The following is a 15807-nucleotide window of genomic DNA, read 5'->3' on the forward strand; positions in this document are numbered from 1 at the left end:
CCAGCGGGGCTGATCCCCACACAGCCACAGGGAGCGAGCCCCTGGCAGATGCCCTTGTCCCCACTGCATGCTCAGTCCTGCCTGTCTGGGACATGTCCAACACTGAACAGGAGCAGCAATGTGTAATCTAGGGCTTCATTCTGCCGTCCTGCTTGGGATCAAATTCCGAGTTTACAACGCTTCAGATGAAACAGAGGGACAATTATTATTTATTACAGCAGAGCTTGCTGGAGTCAGTGTCTGCCATGTGGCCGGGTTGTTAACCTCCAGCACAGAACATACAGCAAGGAAATAAAATTTAATGCCCTGTCAAATGCCTGACTTCATAAGAATCTTACATCTTCTCCTATAAAAATATTATCCTTTCTTCAAAAGCCGCTTCAATTCAGAACACAAAACTGCCAAAATCTTTGTAATTTCACTATAAATACATCTTGTAATATAAAGTAACCAGAACAACACATGCTTCCCTTTCTGGGATTTCTACTTTACATTTTAAAATATCTACTACGTCTCCCACGTTTTTGTACTATAATATTTTATGTTGCAGCTCTTAAAGGTTGACTTTTAATGTAGTCTGTTTCTGCTTAGAAACAATATGATGTTTACATTGCTCAGTATTTAATACAACAGTGCTTAATAACACTATTTTCAAGTCATAAATGCTGTTTCACAGCATTTTTCTAATATTAGTTTCTATCATAAAAATAAAGTTGTAGCTTTAGAAGGAGGTCAGTCTAACATTCATTGCACAAGATTAGAAGGAACTATCAGATTTGTGGATTTCACATTGAGCCAAATGAGGTCAGTGGAAATACTCCCCCAGACTTTAGTCTGTGTTGGACCATACATGGTAATTTAGGGACTGACAGTAGTGCTCAACACAGCCTTTTTTTCTTCACTCCAGGTAATAGTGGCAGATGACAAGTTATAACACAAACATCCCAGTTTTTCTGTGGAACAGATGTCAAGCTTAGTCTCCACTGGACACCTTGGTCTCTCTATAGGTACTGCAACATTTATTGCAGCCAAGTCTAGAGCCATTTTGAAGCAGGAGCCGCCAGCTGTGTGAAATGAAATGTATTCAAAGCTGCCAACAGTCAGAAATTAAATACAGACTACAGCAGTGTCTGCCAACGTGTTGGGCAGTACCTTAACAATGGCAGCCAACTGAACTTGAGATGGCAGCAATCTGATTTATCCCTGTCCCCAACTCAGAGATTCACTAATTAATTTAACTGTTTTTTTTTCCTTAATTGTATCTACCATCATCATCCTAGCGTTCAAGTCTGAGGAAGGAGAGAGGAGGGTAGAGAGAGGGGGAAAGAGACCAGGCACTAGAAGGTTCCATCTTGGTAAAGATAGCCAGGAAATTTATTCAAGGCCATTCTGTATCAAGTGGTGTGGTTGTGTCAAGGTGCACCTGACCAAGATATGGATAGGAACAGTATATAAATTATGAGAACAAGTAGTATGGGAAACAAAGCTGCACCTCTTGTGGCCTAGTTAGGGACAAGGAAAAATCACCATCATATAAAACTGCAGCATAAATCTTCTATTCCCAGTGCTTCAGAAGGTCCAGACAGTTGTGGCCTTCCACCCAGGAAACAAAATGCACTGATGGCATTTTGTCACATCACAGCACATGAACAGACAAGAGCAGTGCACATAAAGAATAAGGCAGAGCCAGCCTTCTGTTGCCCAAGAAACAAATTACTGAGACAGATTTTCTACTTAAAAGAAATATGTTAAAGAACTGGTACAACCAGGCTAAAGAACAGATGTTTCTCCAGGGACATGCAGCTCTGCTAAGGCATTAGAGGAAGATTTTGCCCCAACCTCAGGAATTGCTCCAACCACTGGACATTGCCTGTTTTTGTGGAGCAGTCCTAGCCCCCTGCCCAGTAGTTATCACAGCCCTTTAGCCTATTGGAAAAGGAAGAAAGTCCAAAATACACACTCAGGAATGAGAGGACAATAGAAAACCACCTCCATCTCCTGTTCTGGCCACATGGCTGATGTGCAGCACAATCATCTTTGAAAAAGGATCATTATTGGAGAGACTGGGAAAATGTAATAGCCTGAGTCAAAGTGACTCACCCACATAAGAAAAGTTTTACTGAGCACCAGCTCAATTTGTGAATTTTCACAGGCCTGGCCTTGATGTTTAGAAGACTGTGTAAGATGTCTGATATTATGGCAAACATTAATTTCCTAAAAATTAAATTTAAGCCCATGTATGAGGCAGAAGCAAAAAAAGACATGGCATTTTTCTTTCTAGAATAGTGTGATGTTTCATGTTCTTGCACTGATGTGTGTGGTTAACAATAGAAGCTCTTTGCAGTTTGCCATGTAAGAAGGTAGCCTGTAAAATGATGCAAGTTTTTATAGAGACTGCTGAAGTCTTAGAAACTTCATTCCTGTGCCACTTGAAGTAAATTTAGCCTGAGATTTTTGTTCCACAATGATTCTCATGGGCTCCAAACTCTGTGCTTACCATACACACAATAATCTTTAATGTCTCCAGACTCTACCCATGTTCGTTGTTAACCTTCACTCACAAAGTAATGAGATGCATCAGAAATCATCAATCTGGCCTAAGGGGTTACAAATTTGGATGAGGGCCACATAGTGTACTAATTGCTTCTAATAAATTACATATTTCAGGAGGGACATCATGATTTTAATCATTTATTCTGCATGTTGTTTCCTTTGGAGAGAAGAACATGCAGGCACTAAACAAGCAGAGCATCTGAAATTCATGGCAGAAGCTAGAAGGAGCTCATTTAATATCAACCATCATTGTAAATACTAGAATTATGCATGTATCAAATCCCTGGGTCTGAACACTTTGGGAAAAGCCAGTGAGCTCTGGTTGTTTTAATGACTCAAACCAAAATAATGTCTTTGAATGTTCTTTAGATTTATAACAGCTCTGATTTAATCCCATTTCAAATCTTGTAGCTGGGGCCTAGCTCAGGAAAAAGCCTTTGTTTTTATGCAAAGAAAAATACATTAGGGGAGGGGAATTTAAACCATTTATTTCCCAAAAGGCTGAAAGGGAAAACAGTCAAATGTATCCCTTACTTGTGTGGGGAATGACTTTAATTACGATTTGATGGCTCCTCATTGCAAAGGTGGGCCAGTGAACACGACAGCTACAATAACTTTCTTTAAAGCCTTCTGAAATTAGTAGGGTCTGGATCTGATCTAAACAGCCTCTTGCAGAGTGAACTAAGATGAGCGAAGTTTTCCTATTTCCTTGACCTCTAGCACATCCAGGCCAGTAGATTCACTGCTAATGAAATCCTCAAATCACTTGGGAACGTGCACTTCCTTCACAGGGGGAGACCTTGGTGGTATTTAAATAGCCACTAGTATTAATAGCAATAGCTGGTAGATAATGTGGGGATTTGGGACCTCTAGGGAGCAATGCAGGTTTGGGAACAGCTCAGGCTGTCTCCTGTTAGTCTTTGTAAACCTTGCTTCCTGTCACTGCTGTCTGCATTTTCTTCCAAGGATGAGCTGAGCTACCAAATAAAACATGACTAGCTAGGTGAAAGGAAAACTGCCTCAGCACCAAGCATGTCCTGGGATGGAAAGCTGCCCTTGCAGCTCTGAGACTCAAATGTGCTCTTCTGATTTCAAGTGGTAATGTGACACCAAGGAAGCTCCATTGCCTGGGGTAAATGCAATCCATTTCTGCCTTTTCAGTCTAAGATGCCTTCACTCGGTCCCTCTCTATCTGGGAGGGTCATCATCCCATTTTAGACTTCTCTGGCAAGTGTGAGGGTAAAAACTGAGACTCCAGCAAGACTTCCAGGGGCTCCTCTAGCCCACCAAGCAGAATAATGAAGATATTTCTGAAGATGCTGTTTGTGCTTGGATGGATGGATGGATCTTTGTGCTAAAACAGCTGGACATCTACTTTGGAAAAGGATCAAAGGATTCTTCTTGGTTTTGTCATATAGAACAAGAAGCAGATTAGTGAATAGGGAAAAAGGCCTTACACAGTGAGAACTGACTGGAAAAGATTGCCCAAGGCAAAACTGGTGACTATTCAAATTGCAAAGCATTCCTGTGGTTGTTTTTATGGTATTTTTCATAGGGAGGTTAAAGCCAACCTTCGCACATGAAGAAGACCTTAAAGGATGAGAAAATTTGAAGTTCAGGCATGGAAGCCTACGAATAACAGAAGAAAAAGTGACACAGAGAGGGGAGCTAGAGATGATGAATCCTCAGTTAAGATTGCTGCTAAACATAGAAAACAAGACAAGACAAGGGATGAATCATCACACAGAAAACATGATGGATTCGTTTGGTGCCATCTTCAGATACTGACTTCTGCCACCATTGCATGCTACATACCAGCATGGAATTAACAAACTCTAGTGTGGCAGGTTAGGAAAAGAAATATCTATGAAAGCAAAATGGAAAAGCTCTTTGACATCCATTAGGTTTGGTAATAGAGCACTAAGAAGCACACCATGCTGGGCTGTTATCTGGTTGGCTGGCTGAGTCCCTGTCCAGATTACTACTTAAATCAATAGCTCTCACATTGATTTTTCCAGCACACTGTATTCCAGTAAAAAGAACAATGCTCTGAGATGAGTCAGCTGTTTACTCTGTCTGTAGGAACTCTGGTGTGTTTTTGTTTAGGAAAAAAAAAGCAGGAGCCAAAGTACACACAGATATGCAGTAATAAGAACCTGCCTGTTGCACCAGGTTTGCTACAGCTTGCTGCAGCAGCCACAGCCTGGCCCTGAGCTAGAGGAAGCTTCTGTAATGATGAAACTGAAATACTTGGGGACGATCTTAGCTAATAATGCTGAATTTTAGCTTAATAAGTGCAATGGCAGAGGGAAAAAATATGCCCCCATATATGTCAAAGAATAGAATCACAGAATCATAGAATGGTTTGGGTTAGAAGAGACATTAAAGGTCATCTTATTCCAGCCCCCCTTCCCTGCACAGGGACACCTCCCACTAGACCAGGTTTCTCAGAGCCCCATCCAACCTGGCCTTGGACACTTCCAGGGATGGGGCAGTCAGAGCTTCTCTGGGCAATATGAACCCCATCTGGGCAATTTAACTAAGAGGCTGATCTCCATATATTTACCATGATAGGTAAAACCTCAGCAGTACTGTGTTTGCATATATTTTCATGTATTTGGATATTTCATGTAACATGTATTATAGTTCTGGTATTGTAACCAGCCATCACCATGGTCTGATGCTGCTTCTGCTCTTTTCAACCATGCCAACAATTTCCCATTTTATATGGGCTCCTGTAACCACAACATGCACATTCATTTCCTCTTTCTCTCTCCTGCCTAGCCATCAATTCAGAAAACACAACCTCTCTCACAGTTTTGTAATTACTTCAAAAAACTTACAAAAACTGCAACAAAATTATTTTCAGCTATTTGGAGGTTTGGAGTCAGGTTGAAGCATGGCTCTGCCCATGGTTTCTCTTGATCCCTCTCTGCTGCAGGCACAGAGCCAAGCTCCTGCCATGGCCCCTCATCTCTGCTGCCTCAGCTTCCAGGCTCAGTCCCACTGCCTGCAAGCTTGGCTTATTTCTGGGAACTTTGAGGTAACAGCAGCTACAAACTACTAAAATGCCAGAGAAGTTAACAAATTAAAATATTTGCCCCTCTTCTGCACTCCATTTCTTATCTCCAGCTTTAAATGTAACGTACCAGATTCCAGTCTATTCCACCTTCCATTAGTAACAACCTCAGAGGGTGTGGAGCAAACATGGGGCAGTAAAGAACTTTATTTTTTTACTTTACTGTGTTGAATACCATATTATAAATCTACTGAGAGTAAAACAGAGCACAGTAAATATATATATATGCTCAAAGTTGAGGAGGAGTGTGCAACTGTGGAGCCTGTTATTCTGAAAATGCTGTTGGTGTTATCTTCAACTGCTATAAAACTAGAATAATTTAAATAATTATAAAAATTCTGTATTTTTCAATATTAATAGCTTTGTGTATTTCACAGCACTGTGTATTTTACATTGCTTTATGTTTGCCTCACAGTCTCTTAGTTCAAACAAAAAAAATCATGTTTTCATACCAGTGAAAAAGAAGACAAGTGAATTTTCCACCAGGTAATTTTTAAATTAAAAAGTCATATTTATAACAGTAACAGTATGGTAAAGCTGGAGCAATCCAGTCTGTTTGCAGGAAGGGTTATCAACTTCCAAGTGCCCACTTGTATATCTGGGAGTATGGTGAAATTTAGGATGCTGAGGTTCTTGAGAGGAACTATGAGGACCTGTTTTACACTGCATTTCATTTGCACAGTATTTAGTTCAGGCTTGTACAGCAAAATAGTACAGCAGTGAGATCAATCGGTATTGCTATCCATGCAAAGCACTTTCCTTCCAGAAAAAATATTGTAATTGAATGTAATAAGGTTATTTAGAATATCCAGGACACAAACTTCAGGCCATTTTGGCAAGCAGACAGTCTTGTGCAGCAGCTGAGTGATATTTTACCTGTGCCTAGGACAAGTATTAGAGAACTGAAGCTACAGAATGAGATACATAGAACTGGATGATATGGTAAATTGCCTAATGACAGCAGCAGTATTTCACACAACAAATCAGATATCCCACCTTTCCTGACAGGTAATAAATTGTGTTAAGCAGCCAAATGGAAATTTACCTATTCATTATCTATCAAGAGACACCTGGCAGGATGGCCTTTAGACTGCAGTCTGAAAAGAATCCTGTTCTGACAAGTGTCAGTCAGAATGCTGGTGAATCACCACAGATCTTGCTTCACTGCAAGCACCATCAAGTCAAATTCTGTTCAGAGCTACACAAGAAGCAAGGCTAAATGTAGCTGTTCTGATCCCAGGTGATATCCCTTCTGCTTCTGTATGTATTCCTAAAAAGCATGTTAGCCCTCAAAACTTTTACCAGGACTTCTCATTTTTCCTTATCTTCCCAAGAAAATCTTCACACTCCCCATGGTCAGATACCCAGCCCATGGTTTTGGTTGTTCTGCTTTTCACAGCTGCCTGGAAAGAGAGGCAGAATATGGGGAAGTGGTTTCAAATAAGAAACAGAGAACTGTATGGGGCCAGCACCAATAGAATTTACATATTCAATAAGCTCTTTTCATAATTTAGCATTGAATTATCTGTTATAGCAAACTAATCAAAGCATTAAAACTTTTCTATATGCTGAGGATGGAGATGCTCAGCACAGGCAGGTGGGCAGTGCCAGGCAGTGAGAGCAGAGTGTGAAGGCAGGGATGGCTGGGCATGACCCCTGAGCAGAGCCACCCCTCTGGTGCCACTGTCCCCTCCCACGGGAGCCCCCGAGCCAGGGCAGGGCAGGGCAGGGCAGGGCAGGGCAGGGCAGGGCAGGGCAGGGCAGGGCAGGGCAGGGCAGGAGCTCGCAGTACCTTTGAGGGCAGGTGGGGTGAAGACGCTCTGCTTCCTCTGCTTGGGAGAGGCGCTCTGCGACTGCGGGGGGACAAAGCAGAGAGAGGGGTCAGAGAGGGCAGCCCCGGGGCACACCCCCATCCGAGAGCTTCTGAGAAAAACATTCTGTGTGCTGCTGATGTGAGAAAAACATTCTGTGTGCTGCTGATGCTGCACATCACCCCCCGGGCTCTCAAGTATACATGAAAGCCAAGACACAAATATGTGTTTAATGGACAGCCTTTCTGACTCCAAGGCAAGACAGACCCAATACTACTGAAAATCGCCCATTGCTCTATAAAAAGATCGTTAAACATAAAATTAGGATAGCCTGTGCTTTTAGCAGCCTGTGTAATTGATTCTCATAAGGCAAATAAATGTCTATATATTAAAATAGTTGCAAGGTTTACATTAGCCAATGTTCCAATCACAGTGTAATCAGTGATTATATGTATGTGTGATATTTTATATATACATATTAATATTATGAAATATTAATATATACATTTTAATTTTAATATACATTTCTACATTTTAATATAAATTAGTGTAAAATCCCTCCCCCTGTACCTTTTCAATGTGTTCTATTAAACCTAAGATAGTAATTGCAGCAGCCTTTAACTGAGCCTCATTTGAGCATTGTATTTAGACACAAACTTTTTGTGGCCTCAAAATAGCATCTATGCACAAAAGACAAATTATTCCAAAGTAATGGTAGTAAAATTACACCTAGAGTAATAATAGTATTACTATATTATACCAATACACACAGAATAACAATAGTATTACTACATTATACCAATATTTAGTTAACAAAAACTAACTGGAGTGCATTCAGTGATAAAGCAGAGCAGCTGTTGCAAAACGAAAGCAGCTAAATTGGTGTCAATATTATACCAACATGAATTATGTCTACATAAAAGGGACCAGAAAACCTCGTACAGTACACCCTTAGCTAGCTTTGGAAGACATAAGCACCATATCACACTCGTAACTAAAAGGTTTGGAAAAAGGAAAAGCTGTGTGTAGCCGAGCTTTTTTCCCCCTCATTTGATCAATTTCTAGTAGTAGTAATAAGCTTGCCTTTACCCAAATATTTGCTAAGAATGTCTACTATATAAACCATGAATTTTAATCAATCTATTTCTTCATGGAATATTTGAGACATGTGTCACACAAGTAGATTACCTAATTCTATTACCTTAGCTTATCACAATGGATAGAATGATAACATTTATAAATAAAATATTGTCTTTGGAAAGAGAAGGCTATTTATAAACACTATGGGATATCTTGGTGAACCTCAGGCCAGTAAATCTTTGTAAGTTTGTGTTGGAGTTCAAATTGGAACCGATCAATACCTGCTGCTGCTATTTAAAGTGCTGCCTGCTGCTCTGAGCAGAGGGTGAAGGAGAAAGAGATCAGGGAACTGGAGGAACCATGCAAGGAGAGGTTAGAAAATGGAACCAGCTTTAAGCTCTTGTGCAGACACCATCACTGCACTGCCTGCTGCAGGCTCGACAGGTGATGGAGAGAGAGGAGAGGTGTTGGAATGCCCCTGTGGCCCAGCAGGGACCTGCAGATCCACAGCAATGCCGGGATGGGTGAGCTGGCAGGGTCACCTTGGCTCTGCTGTGCTTTAACAGGGCATGGCAGCCAGGCAGCTCCCTGCTACAGGGGGAAGGGAGAGCTGGCAGAACACACAACACAGCTCTACACAGCCCTGCTTTGGATATGATGGTTCTTAAAAGGCTGTGTTGCTGCAGATGGCATGACAATATAAATAAAAGTATCTACCGGGATGACTCGGTGAGCTTCCAAGAGTTTTTAACAACAGAACTAATTTAACAATAAATATGTTAAAGAAAAATAAAATCACTTACCTCTGCCTGTGAAATATTTGTTCTCTTCTCATCTTTTTCTAGAGAAAGACATATGAAAAGAGAAAAGTTAATACAGAAGCGTTTCTCAGTGCTAACACTTGTAACTCTGCCATGAACCTACAGCACTGCTGTAAATAAGAAATTAACCTTCTCATTTACAGCTTTTCTTCCTCATTTGTGTGTCTCAGAAAGCCAGAGGCCCTGATTAGCATTTAGACATAAGCACTGCATCTGAAGCACTTAACTCCCATTTTTGTGGGTGAATAGCAGTGAGCATGGAGTTCCTGCAGCAGCAGGTCCTTTGTCCTGGCTGGCAGCGGGGCACTGCAAGTGGGGCTGTCAGGGGACAGGGCTGCTTTGCCCGGGGACTGAGCTTTCTTCTAGGGCCAGGAAATGGTGTGGAGCCAACTCACAGAGAGTTCTATTGCACTCAAATAGGAGCAAGAGCCTCACCTTGGTTATCAATATACCCATACTGGTACTGAAGACTGCCTCTCAGTAATATGCAAAACTAACAAAACAAAGCTTTACAGAGCAATCTTTACCTTAGAAATTTTGTGACATTACCAGACTGAAATTTTTCCTGAAGCTTCTTACTTTTGATGCCTTAATTTGCTTTAGACTGTATATATGGCAGAATTGGCAAAACTTGAGATTTCTAATAAAAAGTGCCTCTGAGAATCTGTATGAACAACTAAGTAAGACTGTATAACACAGAGGAGGCTCAAGGTTCTTCCTAACCATGGCACACAACCAGTTTTTCTATGAGCTAAATTATTTCACTGTTGTCTTCATCTGGTTAATGGCCAGAAAGTATCTGTCTTCTGCTGATGATTTCACAAATATTTGACAATGATCATGCATGATATTTGATACACAGTAGTTTGGAGCTCCAAAATAAAATGCCCTTAAAAACATAGACATCAATCTCTCACTGCTGCAATGGCCCTTCTAAAATATTCCACTTACAGATGTCAGTGTGTAGTTTTCCCTGAGGTGTGACAGATCTGTAAGCATAGGTCTGAGCAAAGAATTAGGTCTAGGCAGTATCATTTCATCTGACTTATTCTCTAGGTATTGGCTGCTGGTGGTGTGTCTGTGTATGGGGGGATGATCCAGTTCATGCAGCCGGATCACAAATAAATGTGATTACATTTTCTATCATATTCTTTACCACTGGTCCTGTGCATCTTGCAAACATTAATTGACTTACCAGGTTTTTCAGTGTAAGTATTTCCCATTACCTCTCTCTGAAAGATATTCAAATCACTCATACTCAGGGTTAAAAAGTGCAGTTGAAAACAGTGCTGATTACTAAAGCATGATCCCACAGATACAGAATTAGACAAGAAATCAGGAGGCCAGTTTCCTGCCATTGACATTTGTGTGAACTTTGCTAAGGTCACTGATCTCCTCCTGGACTTCCCTGCCTGTAAATAAGTATAGAAGTGTCTATTCAAGTCATAAAACACGTTGGGGTAGGAAGCCAGGCTGGCTAAACGAGTGATTATTTATGTGCTTGCAGCCTTTCTTATTGGTTGCATACCAGCACATCAGTGAGAAAATATTGGACTTTTTTTAAAATTCAGGATAACGGATTTAGATTAAATGCTGAAATTTAACTAAATTAGGAACTTCGAGCAAAGAACAATGAAGAGTAAGTTACATCCCATTCCTTCCTGAAAATCTAAATTTGCCCAGATTAAAAATATATTTTGTAACCAAATTTGATGCTTGCATAAGGAACAAAAACTGACATCAGTAGCTTTGTTGTGTTTCAGGTCTTGATCCTGAGAATGTGCACAACTCCAACCGTTTGGGCTCACACACAGTGCTCTGAGTGATGTGACATTAAACCTGTCACAGAACTGGAGCATTTACAGCCTTTCCTTTCATCCAGCAGCCTTCATATGACAGACAAGTTTGAGAACAAGGGCTGGTCCTGTATGGAGTTACAGAAACTATTCATATCCACAGGGCAAAGAGTGCCAATAAGAACCATCAGACAACACGGACATTTAAGTACAATCCATAAAAACACAAACAAAAAAATTCCCAAATGGTAAACAGATATCAGAAAGTAACCTAAGGGACTGAGAAATAAAAACTCAAGGCAGGAGCCATGAAGTATTTCAAGTGAGTTGTGAGATGAAGGGAAAGGAACAGCTGGCTGGAGATGAAATTTGGGCAATAGTACATTTTGTCATGAGTTTATTTATGAGGACAGAAGTAGGATCAAATGCTTATTTTTGACAGGTATTTTGATGGATAAGACTCAATCAGGAATATAGATTTTTAAGGAGAGGTGACAAGGAATGAGAACAAGGGAAGCCTAAATCCCAGAATGCCATAGACTGAGGCAGAGAGAATAAACAAACCCTCTATGAATAGAGGAGGAAAAGATGAAAGGCAAGGGGGACATGGAAGGAAGATAGAAGAGCTTGTGAGTAACTGAATTAGTAATGAGAGATGGGGACACCGAGACCAAGAGTAAAAGGGGAAATTTTTAAAAGGGATGACAGAGAGCAGAGCTGGAGTGCAGTGTGGGCTGGAGCTCAGCCAGGAATTCTCTGCCTGGCCAAACACTTGGAGGCATCTTGGTCCAACTGAAGGATTACATTAATAATTGTGTGAACAATCTTCCTTGGACAAAGATGGGTTTTCCAGTGTAACTTACAATGCTTTATAAAGTTACTTTATAAAGCAGTTAAAATAAGTTAATGAAAGCCTGTTGTTACAGCACTCTTACTAGGAAAGCATCCTTGTGAGAGTAAATGAAAGTAAGAATTAATGCTCCCCCTGCAAAAGGCCAGTACTAGCATCAAGAGGTCACATAGAAAATCTCTGTGACAGCAGATTTTATTGGGAGAATGGAAGGTGCAAGGTAAGAAAAAACATCATCAGTTAGCAACTACAAATCAGACATTTCCACCACTGGAAATCAAAAAAGCCATGCATCTCCCACCCTCAAATCCCTGTCAAATCCATTGATAATTATAATAAACTGAATTTCTTTAGTGAACTCTCAGAGCATAAATTCATCTTGAGAAGGGTCAGGAAATAATCAGAAACTAAATCACAAATATCAGACTGTGATGTCACTTGATTCTCAAGGAAGAATGAAATCTCTGGATTGTCAACATCCTTTAGTTCCTGTTGATTACTGTGCAGGCAGGACTCTGCTCACAAAAAAACAATCATACAGAATGAGAAATTCACTTTTCATGTTTATAACTTAGCAATTATATTATGGAGAATGTGAAGAGATCAGCTGTTTCTCTTATAGATGAAACAACTCCCCAGCTCTCAGTAGGTAACTTCTCCCTACAGATTTGCTTTCTTTTTGGGGCCAGAAGGGAAGAAAATGATACTACATTTTCCTCCATTTACTAACAGGAATAGAATCAGTCAAATAATTTCTTGACAGTTTTTGTGTTTTTGTTTTAAGGCGGTGTCACAGAAATCAAATGAGGACCTGAGAATGGGTTTGTACATACCCAAGTGGAGGTATGTAAAAACAAGCCTGGAGCTTTGTTTAGAGACTTCTTTATACCCATGCTGTGGAAAATGCAGTCGAGGACTTTCCCTTGGGCTGGGAGAATAATGTTTGAGCCTAGTGTGATCCTTATCTCATGTAGGCTGGAGCATCACCTGGAAAATAAACAGGATTTAAGGCTTTTTTCTGTATCCTCAGATAAATAAATATGCAATGAAGGGTTCAGTCTAAAGGGTATTCCCATCAATCCAGATATGTGCACAGACTTTCTGAAACAAAGCCTTAGTTTTTTAAGGAAAGTCACTTCTGAGAGCCCATCTGCCTGCACAGAACCAGAGTTCTAAGCTTTAGCCTTTACCCAGGGCAGAATCTCACCCACTTGCAGGAAACCTGCAAGACCTGGCCCGACTACATTGCCAAAATAGTTTGGAGAAACACCAGGGGGTTGTGTCCCAAACAGGGCTGTCAGCAGAGCTCTTGGAATCTTTATTGTCACATCCTCCAAGCTGAGCTCCCCCAAAGGTGTCCTTACTTGAAGCCAGAGAAGAACCCAGAGGAAGGAGGCTGATTGTAGCTGGAATGAAATCTGCTTGGTGGTGCAGATCTCTTCTTCCATGGATCTCCTCTGCTGTGCAAACATCACGTCCGTGCTGGGGGAAGCTCTGTGGTCGTTTTAAAGTGAGATCAAAATTCATCTGCCTTGCTTCTCCCCCTGGATAATGTTAATGCACTTGGAGCAGCCATGCAGGGCAAGAGGTGACGTGTTTTAAAAGAGCTGGCCTCTGGTGTCACCCATGGGCTCTGCAGAGGTCTCATCCAGCAAAGGCTTATCTCATCCAGCTAAGTACCCTGCTTGCTTTTCCCTCGGCAGAAGCAAATAAAAGGTTTTCTGTAGGGTTTCAATCAGGCACTGGAGAAACAGAACAGGTCAGAGGCCAATTTTTACACAAAAGAAACTCAGTAAGAGACTGGTATAATTGTTGGAGAAAGCTTCTTGTAAAGAGTTTGGAAATTTCCTTGAGAAAACACAGTCGAGCAGATGAAAATCACAGGGGGCTGATGGGTTTGGACTCAGGCAATTTTAGAAACTAAAGAAAATAATCCTTCATTCTCCTGCCGTTTAGTGGCAGAAAAGGATGAAATTTTCTGAAAATTTTCTTTCAGTCATCTCACATTTCAATTTCTTCATCAGTAAAATAAATATTTTTTGATCTACCAGTGTACCTCGCTGGTGTTTGACCACCACCATCTGTATTAGCCATTGGTATTTGTAAAACAAGCTCATTGAACTCTGATTTAGGAATTGACCAACATAATATTTTTTTTCTGCTATCACAAATCCTTTTCCTTTCTTCTAGAAGACATAGCAAGACCAAAAAACAAAAAGTATTTAACATTTTATTTTTGCCAGAGTCCTAATTACACGTTGCCACATCAGCTAGCATCTCATTGCTTTTTAGTAAACCACTGAGGTAGGAAAAGAATTCAGAAAAGACCATCATAAAAAATGCTTACATAGTTAATTGTTTGATTTTTGCTTGCTGGTTTTTATTTGCCAGTGTTTGTCAATGAGAGCTTGACTATGGGTTTAGATGTCATTACATTTAATTACAAAGAAATATCCTGGTAAGCCCTCCTGGAGCGAGTATGTGTTTCTGAGACTATTCCCATTGCAGGAACACCTCATTAGACTGGGGATGCAGCTGCTGTGGCAGGCATGGCTGGGGGCTCTGCTCCCCTCCTCACTCAGGGGCTGACAGGAGGGAGCACGCACCGCGGTGCTGCTGCATCGCACTCCCTAATCAGCATCTAAATTACTGCCTGGCCCTTGAGGGAGCACTAATAACAAGATTTGTATAGCAAGCATTAATGAAAACATAGGGCAGAGAGGAATTTGCTGTATCCAGAGGCATTTGCATGCCTATCTGCCCTTGCAGCTCAGGTGTGCAGTTTGGGGAAGGTCCCACGCTGCGCTGACAGCGCTGTCACCAGGGACCTCTCGTTCCTCTGTCTCAGAGATCAGAGCACAGCTTTTCCCAGCTACCTCCTGGCTGGAACCAGCCCTTTGTACTTCATTAAAATCCTGCAGGCCAAATCTGCTCTTTGGACGCTTAAATTTTTTTCCCAGGTAAATCAGTTATTTCAACAACTCTGTGTTTCCCACCTTCAATATTCAAGTAGCCATTACCAGTAATGAGAGTAGGGGCTGCAATCTCCTTTGTTAGACCAAATCCTTCCTACTGGTGTTCAAAGTCAGCTACCAAATGAAAAGAACAATCATCCTTTTCCTCCTGATGCACACGAGCATCTGATCCAAACATCTCTAATCATACAGACAGCATCTGAGGACCCACTTTAAGCTGCACAGCCATAAGAATATGAAATAATAACACCTTTCACAAACTACACAGATCAAAATTTCTTAAAACTCACATTCTGGTAAACATAATCTATTTTGGAAGAAACTGGAGACATTACAAACCTCAAATGTGAAAGTATTTGTTTATATCACATGATTCTCAAAAGGGAATTATAGTGCCTGATTCACCACCTTGTTATTCCAGACTCATGGAAATCAGTCTCATTTCACTGGCATTAAACTAGAATACAAGAGTGATGAATCAGGGCTGCAGCCTTACCACAGAGCAATCACGAATTATTACAGCAAGCACAAAAATCATCCTTCTCCTAAGCATTTTGCTCCAATTTTTTCATTCTCCCTCCCTAAAATACATGATAAATATTAATATAAGACAAAAAAGACATGTAAGACAAATTCTAAATAAGTACAATAAATCAAATACAGCTTCTCAAAATATATTTTGAAAGAGAATTAAAATGTAATTATTTTCTCCCTTTTTAAAAAAGAACTATGTTTTCTGCCTGTTGTCTTGGTGTTGCATTTCTGCCTTTGTGGTCTTCCAGTTGCTGCCAGCTCTGTAAGGCTTTATTCTGCTACTGTCCTGACTTTGAATAAAACAGGTT

At 40.7% G+C, this 15807-nt stretch overlaps 1 protein-coding gene across 1 annotated transcript in view; it reads right to left on the reverse strand.

Annotated features, from left to right (window-relative positions):
* The window catches only part of PPP1R1C (protein phosphatase 1 regulatory inhibitor subunit 1C), a 46577-nt gene that overhangs the window by 16426 nt on the left and 14344 nt on the right, over positions 1-15807 (reverse strand). Inside the window, exons 3-4 of the mRNA XM_014880267.2 lie at positions 9327-9364; positions 7425-7485 (exon numbers count right to left, since the gene is read on the reverse strand). Coding sequence (XP_014735753.2) covers positions 7425-7485; positions 9327-9364 — 99 coding nt within the window. The remainder of the gene's footprint in view (positions 1-7424; positions 7486-9326; positions 9365-15807) is intronic.

Source organism: Sturnus vulgaris, chromosome 7, assembly GCF_052056855.1.
Source record: "Sturnus vulgaris isolate bStuVul1 chromosome 7, bStuVul1.hap1, whole genome shotgun sequence".
NCBI classification, from domain to species: domain Eukaryota; kingdom Metazoa; phylum Chordata; class Aves; order Passeriformes; family Sturnidae; genus Sturnus; species Sturnus vulgaris.